This window comes from Glandiceps talaboti, chromosome 4 (assembly GCF_964340395.1).
Source record: "Glandiceps talaboti chromosome 4, keGlaTala1.1, whole genome shotgun sequence".
In the NCBI taxonomy this organism is placed as follows: domain Eukaryota; kingdom Metazoa; phylum Hemichordata; class Enteropneusta; family Spengelidae; genus Glandiceps; species Glandiceps talaboti.
In genome coordinates this window covers 11,177,621-11,187,515 of record NC_135552.1, presented here as the reverse complement: position 1 = coordinate 11,187,515, position 9,895 = coordinate 11,177,621, and the positions used below count along the sequence as shown (strand labels likewise).

At 37.6% G+C, this 9,895-nt stretch overlaps 1 protein-coding gene across 1 annotated transcript; it reads right to left on the bottom strand.

Moving 5' to 3' along the window:
• Positions 1-805: 805 nt before the first annotated feature.
• On the bottom strand, positions 806-9,745 carry LOC144434509 (uncharacterized). The gene is made up of 7 exons (XM_078122969.1): positions 9,585-9,745; positions 8,870-9,020; positions 7,768-7,813; positions 7,147-7,229; positions 2,604-2,762; positions 2,161-2,301; positions 806-1,485 (listed from the first exon to the last, which is right to left on the bottom strand). The coding sequence occupies exons 1-7, from the start codon at positions 9,676-9,678 to the stop codon at positions 900-902; spliced, it is 1,260 nt and encodes a 419-aa protein (XP_077979095.1). The 5' UTR covers positions 9,679-9,745; the 3' UTR covers positions 806-899.
• Between the last annotated feature and the right edge of the window lie 150 nt (positions 9,746-9,895).

Below are 9,895 nucleotides of genomic sequence, written 5' to 3'. Positions count from 1 at the left end.
TACATGTTAGAACGCATACGTGTGCGGGTGCATTTAATGTGCAGGTGTACATGTAATGATGTGTACAAAGTTGTGTTTATTTATGTGTTCTGAACACAAACGTGAAAGGCATTAGAATGTGCATGCGCACGTTGACATCTTCTGTCCAGAAGGCCAAACACATGACTTTGTTTTCTAAACATGTCGGTATTTTTGCCATTTTTCCAGGAACTACCCAAATGAAAAAGCAAACAATTAGTTTACTGTTATGCCGCCAAACATTGATATAAAAAATGCGAAAATGCAAAATGACTAAAACTTAACACGTATTAACAGTTAGGTGAAGACCGCCATTTTGACATGGCATCATCTGATACAGCACACCTATGTTGCTTTGAATCACATGACTATGACATTATGTGTATAGAACACACATAAATTCTAACCAATCAAATCCTCCAAAAAGAACATAATCTTGAATCCCTACATAAATGTGCAGTTGTGCCACACCACCATTGACATGTTTTTCTAAAACCTTAAATTGCCAGAATTTGTAAGATATGAGTAAAAAAACTAGCTGACTTGACTTCAAATAGCTGCCATCAATTAGTAAGGAATGTCACATTTTGTACACACATTACACCAAGGTTAACGAATGAAATCAAGACCAATTTTTGCGAACTTTCACAATTTCCTGTTTTTTCTTGCTGGGGGGGGGGGGGGCATAATTACGATATTGGGGGAAGTATTTATCGCAATCTCGTATCACTTGAACTTGTAAAATTTTGGCCACAAGGAATAAAGCACCTCTCTATCAATTGCAATGAAAGTAATCCTCACAACTAAAATTTTATTCGTAAAAACACAAGACAAAATGGCAAAATAGTGTCACTAAAAAGTACAAAAATCTGATTACATTATCAGTATTTGGATCTATGATGTCTTCTACGTCTATCTTCTTCTCTTTGTGTATATGTATCTTGTCTGTGTCTGAAACTTTCATACCCTTTTCCACTTGACCTTTCTCCTGTCCTTGAAGTTGATCTATCTCTACCTCTGTCTCTGTCATGTCTATTCCAGGTATCGTCATCTGACGAATCACTGTCATGTCTCTTATCAATTTTAGTGTAACTGTCAATTGGTTTCTCCGAGTCCCTTCTATAGGGTGTTCTAGAGTCATCATCTGACTGATGCCTAGATCTTGATGGATATTCCTCTCTCTTTTCTGGTCTATAATTCCTTCTATCATCATATCTGTCTTGTGTTCTCTGATGGGTATTAACCCCCCTCCTGTCTCTCGGTCTGTCACTGTGTCTTGCTATCCTGTCATCTGAGTCACTGAACTGTTGCTGTCTTCTATTTCTGTTATCTCTTCTTGTCTCATCACCTGAAGATGAGTCATGTCTTCTCCTTCTTGTAGTACTTGGCCTCTCATTATCTGATGAACTGTCTCTTGTCCTCTGTTTCCTAGGTGACTGGCTTTCATCTAAATCACTATCATGTCGCCTAAAAAAAAATCGAAATGTCGGTGAAAATTTGGGATTTGCTTCTAAAACATTTTTTGACTCAGAGTAGAATTTTTCATTTCACAATAACTGTGAATGCAGAGTCCATGAAAATTCATTCTTGCCACGACTATCATATTGGTACAGGTTTCCATACTTTTGGTAATAAACACTCTTGAATATTTATGTCCCGCTATTAAATATACATCTCTGCTGACTCCTGTGAGAAAATGCACATCCTTTGTAAGGACCTCCACTGAACAATGACAGGAAAAAAAGTTTCAATAGGGAACTTGCAAACCCGCCATGTTGAATGTTGCATCATGGGAAATGTGGTAATAAATACTAATCAATTAGCATTGTAAACAATGTTGATACATTCTTTGTAACCACAAATGATCAATTCATAGTTACCGTGACCATTGTGGGAGGTTATTTTTTTCAGTAGCTCCAGATTAGGTATAATGATAACCACAGATAATCCCATAGTCCTTTGCGTCTGAGCATGCTCAGTCTGGATTGCAAGTTCCCTATTTGGTGTTTTTCAGCAACTGTGCATGTAAGAGATGTAAAATCATGAAAAGACTCTCCAGACCCTAAAGTTTATGAAAATGCCTTCATTTCTGCAGTGGTATTCCTTTTTAAAGAGTATTAGGTTTAGTACTATCTACAGTACCTCTTTCTTGGTGGAGATGATGAAACTGATTGTGAATCTGACGAGCTTGAGTAATGTTTCTTCTTTTTCTTCCTCTTTTCTTTCTTTCTTTTCTTTTCCTTCTTTGATTTCTTGTCTTTTTTCTTCTTCTTTGAAGTTTCCCTGAAGATCATTAGAAATGGTTCAATCAAGGCATCATGGGAAACCGATTAAAAGTCAGGAGCTTGACACCTTTTAAAACAGTGGGTGCCAATGCATAAACTCTGTATAACTTGTACAATTTCACACAAGCACACAAGGGGGTGGGGGTGGGGGGTTCTAAACGAACAAAATTCTATTTTTGAGACTTATGCAACACTGTGATCGTCCCAAACATATCTCCGAGTTAGCTCCTGTCATTGCTTCTTGTTTGTGAAATTCTCTACAGGGGACAGATGGTGCACACCGTAAAAAAGTCACTTTACCTATGAGTACTATCATCTCCATCTCTTTTATCTTGTCTTCTCTCTTCATCATGTTCTGCCATGGATGAACCACTTGGCTTGACATGTTCAAACACAGTACCCCCTATCTTCTCAGCATCTCTATCAGTCTTGGACACTTCAAGTTTTTGTGCTCTTGAACTGTGAAAAAGTAACACCAACGGCATTGTCACATGACTGAACTTACTTTAGAAATCAGAGCAATTTCTTTCTAAAAAACGTGACCTCAATTAGGCCAAGTAAAACAAAAGAATTGTTTCTGGCCAGGAAAGTGTCTAAAATGGTGTGATGACATGCTTTTTTTTTTAATTCTCATCAAAAATGTCACTCAATCTACTATTTAAGGCAGTTACTGTTCTTTTTATTTACTACTTTAGAGCAAGTGTGTATGTGGGGTAGATATCATTTGCTTGTTTATAATTGGCTCTGCAGTTGTCTTCACTGAAGTAGGGAGGACAGAGGGTTATTTTTGTGTTTCCCCACAGATCTGCAGATTGCATGGGCTGGACAAACACGGGGGTGGGGGGTGGGTGTATTTAAGTGATGCGAGTGCAGGCAGACCAGAAACAATTCTTTTTTCTTTCTTTTTTTGGCCTTACACATGACACCATTTACTACATCATCTTACACTGATTCATTTATAATCTAGACACCAATTAGTACATCACTACCCCCATGAAACCCATTTCCAAAAAAATTTTTGAGTGCACTTTTTGACATAAATTATTATTTTTTGTACTGCTTTGCATGCAAATGTGTGTCTAAATGACGAAGTCAAACACTGCTAGAAGAGTGACTGTTTAGAATGTTACTCATTACAATTCTGCCGATGCTAAAAGTAACACCTTTTAGCACCTTCTTACACCTGTACCCATATGGTGAATAACGCCACCAGCCTATGCTTTGGGGCTATGTGTAAATAAAACTTGTTTGTCTAAACTAAGCATCTTGCTGGAACTCGTTGACACCTCTCAATCCGATAATGGTCAGTAGTTGTACCTCACATCACAGACAAGAAACTGTGTTCCTTGTCTGTGCTCAGATGTTGTACCATGGCTCACAGTCCTGCTTGCAGAAGGTGCACGCGTTTCGCTCAACACCGTCCTACGAAAAGTAACCGTCCTATAGCGAGTGCGAAAACAAAATACTTTCGCACCAATAACAAAATAATTACATATAATTTTTTTTATAAAGCTATCAAATATTAGCAATCGGTCGAATATGTACTCATTTTACATCTTTTTGACGATAGTAGTCGCTGGTACGATCACAAAAGGTGTCGAAATCGGAACTTTTCCAGTTCCGACTGATTTCAAAGTCCCGCCTTACAAACTCCGCCACATTTGATCGGGCGTCCGCTTGGGCATAAATTTTACGATTGAACTTGTGATTTCGGGATTTCTGGTCCTCCGGACTGGGACTAGTACTTTTGTAACCAAGGCGAGGTAAAATTACTAAATAGTCGATTTATTGCTGATATTTGAACACAGATGCGTTAAATCTTTAGTTACTACTATACTAGCATTTCAGGTAAGCCCAGGTTTCATAACTGTCTCTTTGTAGGTGACTTACTCCGTATGCAAGCAGGGCGACATGGACCCTCAGACCACTAGTGGTCAACCGGTCTGAGATGGATCATAGACCCTACGAAATGGATGTAGCCTAGTAGAAATGCCTGTATTTGTGAACAGTAAGGAATGTCTCTCAGATAGACTGTGTCCATGACTGTACAATGTTGTGTCAATCAAGGCCTCTTTGCAGGTTTGTGAAAATGATGCTGGGGACTAATCTCCATTTCAAAAAGGGAAGTTTTTCTAACTGAAAAAGGTGTTTGTCCTGAATGTTCGATAACTTGCATTTCCGTCATTTTCTCGTCTCTGTTAATTTTAGCGACGAAGGGATATGATATTCCATAGAACGCCTTTTGTTTTATCAATTACAAACAATAGCATGTGAAGGGCGATATAATGTTGCCTTGTCCGAGAAACGGGAAGTACACTAGCTGTTTTCACTTCACTGCTCACACTTACATTGAAGAGCTATGTAGTCAGTAATCTTGGCTAGTCTATTCTATTGTCAAACAGAATTTTCCCTCAAATTCAACATCACTGTCAGAATATATTCGAGAAAGGTTTACAACGTTTAAACTTTATTTATCCTGGATCCAATAGCAAGTGTACATTCTTTGATCACGGATTTGCGAGTGCAAAACATTATAAAACTTAAAAGCACGGGACTGCAATTTTGTGTTCCTTGTCTGTGTAACCTCAGATCACTGAAAATATTCATTAGTGGTCTGAGTCTGAGTTGGAACACATCTCCGTTTATAGTGCTAGTTGTGTGTATTCACTAAGCCGTTTCAATATAATAATCATATGGATGTTTTATTTTCAACATCACGCAAACCATTGGCCTCTTTTCATGGTAGCGATTAGTCTATCTGCTAGACCTCGGATGTTCTTCCGATACAATTCGACACACGACCGAACATCGCTATCGAGGATGGAACATCCAAGGCAAGCCCTCACTGCGAACTTCGTTCGCTTATAGTAATTAGTATCGAAAGAAAGCACGAACATCTAGCAGCAAGATTAGGTAGCGATTTGACAGACGCCAACAAAATCGAATTTTAGACTCTAATATTACTCTTCGCACGTACAGAGTACTTTTTATAGGATAATATCATAAAAAGTGAATCAGAGCAAGCATCTAACCTAGAGTCTAAAATCAGATTTTATCAAATAATGGATATTTGTGTAATGTCGCGTCTTCATGGGGTCAGGTGTAAAAAAGACGGGTCAAAGTTTGGAAATGTGCACTCAGAGAACTGCGACACAACTGCTGACAGAGAGTTCTCAAATCATATTTCAGAGCTAAGGTGGCTATTGTCCTGCGTGTTCATTATAAAGCGGCCAAGTTCGCGTCACAATTTGTAAAATAACGCTACGACATTATACTAAACAATAAAGAATAAATAAGCCTTTGAAGTTTCTGTGCTCCTACTATAAATACTTCCTATGAATCTGGCCACAGCTACTCATGTCCTAGTCTAGCTGCTAGACCTCAGGTGTTATTCCGAATTTACAATACGACAAGGATGGGCGTTCGCCGTCACAGCGAACTTCGTCGGGAGAAGCCCGAACATCTAGCAGCAAGACAACCTCTTTCTATAGTGGTCTGAGCGCACCATGCATACAATGAAAAGATGGAAAAGAAGATTATGCAAATACCCGACACTTCTTTATTTCTGTTGATATAGATGATGAGGCCAATTAACACATTTCTACCAGCTTAGCATATTAACTAACCTCGGATTTTCGAGGTTGGGAAGTTCTCAATTGGTCATACTTTAGCATCGGAGAGAATTATAATGTTGAAGCATACACATTGCAGAGAGAGGGACAGGAAACCGTGGCATTTCATACATTAGGTATTAATTATTGTAGGAGTTTTAACAAAAACAGCTATCACGTATATCAGTGAAATGAAAACAGCTCCCTGTAGCATAGTGGTTAGCACACAGGATTAGCAGTCATGAGGCCATGGGTTTGAATCCCAATGGAAACAGGATTTTTCTGTGACCGACCCAAACCCAGGGTGAGTGTTCTACAGACTCGATGGGTAGGCTGTGTCACTCAGCCGTGTCTCACTCACAAGACGAGTGCGAATTTGGGGGGACTCCTGGAGAAATGACTTGAAAAGTCAGGGACAATTACTCACACGGAGCCCGCAGGTGCTATGTTTGCCGTGCCTGTTTGACTCTGGGATAGCCTGTGGAATGACGGGGGAAAGCCTTAACAGTTCCACAGCAATGTGATATAGAGCATGCAACACAGCCCTGTCACTTAGTTCCAAAGCTGAATGGATTTCTGTAACATTATGTGTGATTGTGTGTATATGTCTTCATAGCAGAAAATCGCTGGGAGCAATTCCCAGCACAAACAAAAATGTCAGTGAAATGGCTATTCAAAATCATACTAAAACCTTCAGCAATTTGAAGACCTAATCATGATTGAGCCACAGTAACTGTACATAACTTTTGGGGCAATAGAGAAAACAAAATATGAGTCTCTAAACTTGAAATGGACAAACATTTACATAAAAACTTTGCTAAAGCTGCAACTGACACATTAAAAAAAACCTGTTTTGTTAGATATAATGATGTAGTTAGTCATCATGTTGTGCACCCTGCACAGTATCAAATCACCTGTAGGTAAATGTATTCATGTTGATGTACACATAATATGGTACAATAAATCAAAATCATTTTTGGGTCCGCACCCTAAAACTCAGTACCCCAATGTGATCAAGATTTCAACCTCCTACTGTACTACTTACGGACTAAATCGACCTCTAGCTATTATGGTTTATGTCTATAGAATTATTAATATTTTAACAAATTGTCAGTGAATATATTGTTGGCTGTCTGATTGCAAAATTGATATTCCAGGTACAGCTAATGCAGCTTTAAAGGCCATAGTTTCAATCCCAGGTTTTTATCAAAATCATTTTTAAAGTCACTTACCCTCCATATCCCATTCCTTGTACTCTCTCAATATCTCTGGAATCTCTCTCTGTTGTTCCTCGTTTACAAACCTCAGCCAGCTCCTGTGAAAATTGTGGGTATGTGTAGAAAAACATCAACACATCAATATACAATGTATACTTGAAATATTCAGAAACAATAATTTTACATATACATGTAGGCTTTATTTTTATATAACAAGACCAAAGTCAGTCAGACAATTTTACTATATGTATGTCCTGTAGGAATTACAACCTTTCTGATCTTCCATGACAATTTGGGAGAGCCCTTTGGTAATTTGGTAAAATCTACCTGAACCATGAAATAATTTTACTTGGGTTTCCTGCCAGTATTTTTTGTTACGGGTGTACATGTACTAGGTAAAATCTACCCAAGTTCCACAGTCATTTACCTGCATTCTCTACCAGTGTTTTTGTTAATGCTGGTAATTTACATGTACGTAAAATATACCTGAATTCCCAAGTTACGTTATGAGGATTCCCTACCACGGTAATGGTATAGTACTGGAAGATACAGTTGACCCGATTTCCCCATTCTGTTCCACAGACTCTGTCAACTTAACAAGAATATTCAAATTCATACACAAACCACAACACTGACCTGTTGAGATAATCCTGATGCTTCTTTCTTGACAACTTTGTATCCTCTGTAACAAAAACCAAATCACCTATATTGTATATTGTATTCTCTTTAATAGAAAACAGCAAAACACCAAGTATTTACATCATGTCTATATTGGTCACAGTCTGTTTATTAACAAACCCATTTTTTGGACAACACACTCTTCTTATTTGGATAGGATATATCAATTCTATGTACATGTATTTCATTTCATATATGCTAAACTTTTAAATACACATTTCATTCTAGTAGCTCCATGCAGCAAGTTGCTTGCTTACTTTTTGAGCTGTGAGCCTTGTCTAGTACATTTTGTTTTTCAAGATTTGTACCATACCACACTCTCTGGTAGTGTAAAATAAATAAATAAAGAAAGATAGATAGATAGCTATATAGATAGATAGATAGATAGATAAATAGCTAGCTAGATAGAGAGATAGGTAGATCTAATATATAGCTAGAGAGCTAGAGAGCTAGAGAGATAGATAGATAGATAGATAGATAGATAGATAGATAGATAGATAGATAGATAGATAGATAGATAGATAGATAGATAGATAGATAGATAGATAGATAGATAGATAGACAGACAGACAGACAGACAGACAGATAGATAGATAGATAGGTAGATAGTAAATGGGTTACTTTTGCAGAAAGGTGGAATCCAGGGGCAGTACCAAGGGCCAGCTCTGGTAGGGGTGTGTGGCCAGTGCTGGAAACCCCAGACCCCATTTTAGACCAACTTTGACCAAAAATCAATACCCCATTTTAGATCATTACAGGTTTTTAAAAAAATGAAAGTTTAGACAAATATATTTTCCTTAGGAGGCAACATTTTGAGACAATTTAATGGCAATGATTTGGTAAAGGACAATGGACCACATTTTAGACCAAGCAAAATAAAAATATAATGGAAAGTGGACCCCATTTTAGACTCTTTAGCTCGAAACGAACAGACCCCATTTTAGACCAAAGGGCTAGAAAACACCCCCTAAAGGGCGGCACATATACGCATACTCATATAAGGGGAGTAGCCCCTGCCCCAGAGGTACGAGGTGGGATGAGGTGGGGAAGTAATACTTACAATGCCACCATCATTGCTTCTTTTTCTGCCTGTTTTATCAAAGCTAGTTCTTCAGCCTTTGTCAGTCCACTGCCTCCCTTCTTTTCCTTGGCGTACCAAGTCAAGTCTTTGCCCTTCTGCCATCGCCCTACTGGTGCTTTCACAGAGTGACCTTAAAGTAAAAATATGAACAAATCATCAGCACATTTCATAAGTAAAATGCAGCAGTGGAAAATATGGATTTATGAATATAGTTTTTAAGACATGACACAGTATGCTGGTCCATCAACTACCAATCTCAAAAATGGTCTACCAACCAGCCACCAATCACACAGGTGGAGGAGTGACATGTCTTACAATCTAGAATGTATATGGTGACAGTAAAATTATATAAATTATCAATAAATGATTGTTATGATGCCCCTCAGCTCTACTGATTGTTATGTAATGTATCTGACCATACTTTGTCATAAAATAATTAATGGAATATACACATTATGTATGTATACATACATACATACATACATACATATATACATACATACATATACACACATATACATACATACATACATACATACATGCAAGTCCCGATTTGCTCTTATTTCATACACATTTTTTTTTAAATCATACAATTGATTCGAGTGCCTATGGAAGGCAGTGAATCAACAAACTTTCAAGTTTTACAAAGTACAAATCATGCTTGACATTGACAACATAAATGTGTGAGATTTACCAAGGTAACTTTCTCTGTGTTTATCTGATTTCACGTCATCCCAAGTAAACTGGTCTGTTCCACCACGAACACCTCCACGAGAGGGATGATACATGTTAAAAGTAGTCTATTCAATGAAATTTTCATCTATCTTTTGCACATATATTTGTATCATGTCAAGTTTCCCACTGACTGAAAGAAAGGTCAGAGGTTACTATATCCTCTTCCCATATGAAAAAAGTATTCTAAGTTAGTTATTCTTTGAAATATTTCAATACCATTATTATACTTGAAACTGTATATTTAATTTTGTATATTGTATTTTTAAGTAT

Bases quoted from the DNA above. Each gene is read 5' to 3' on its own strand.
- LOC144434509 (XM_078122969.1), bottom strand. From the start codon at position 9,678: ATGTATCATCCCTCTCGTGGAGGTGTTCGTGGTGGAACAGACCAGTTT. The intron at 9,021-9,584 runs GTAAATCTCACA...TTTTACTTTAAG, and splicing joins ACACAGAGAAAGTTACCTTG to GTCACTCTGTGAAAGCACCA. The intron at 2,763-7,146 runs GTAAGTGACTTT...ACTTTTTCACAG, and splicing joins CAAGGAATGGGATATGGAGG to TTCAAGAGCACAAAAACTTG.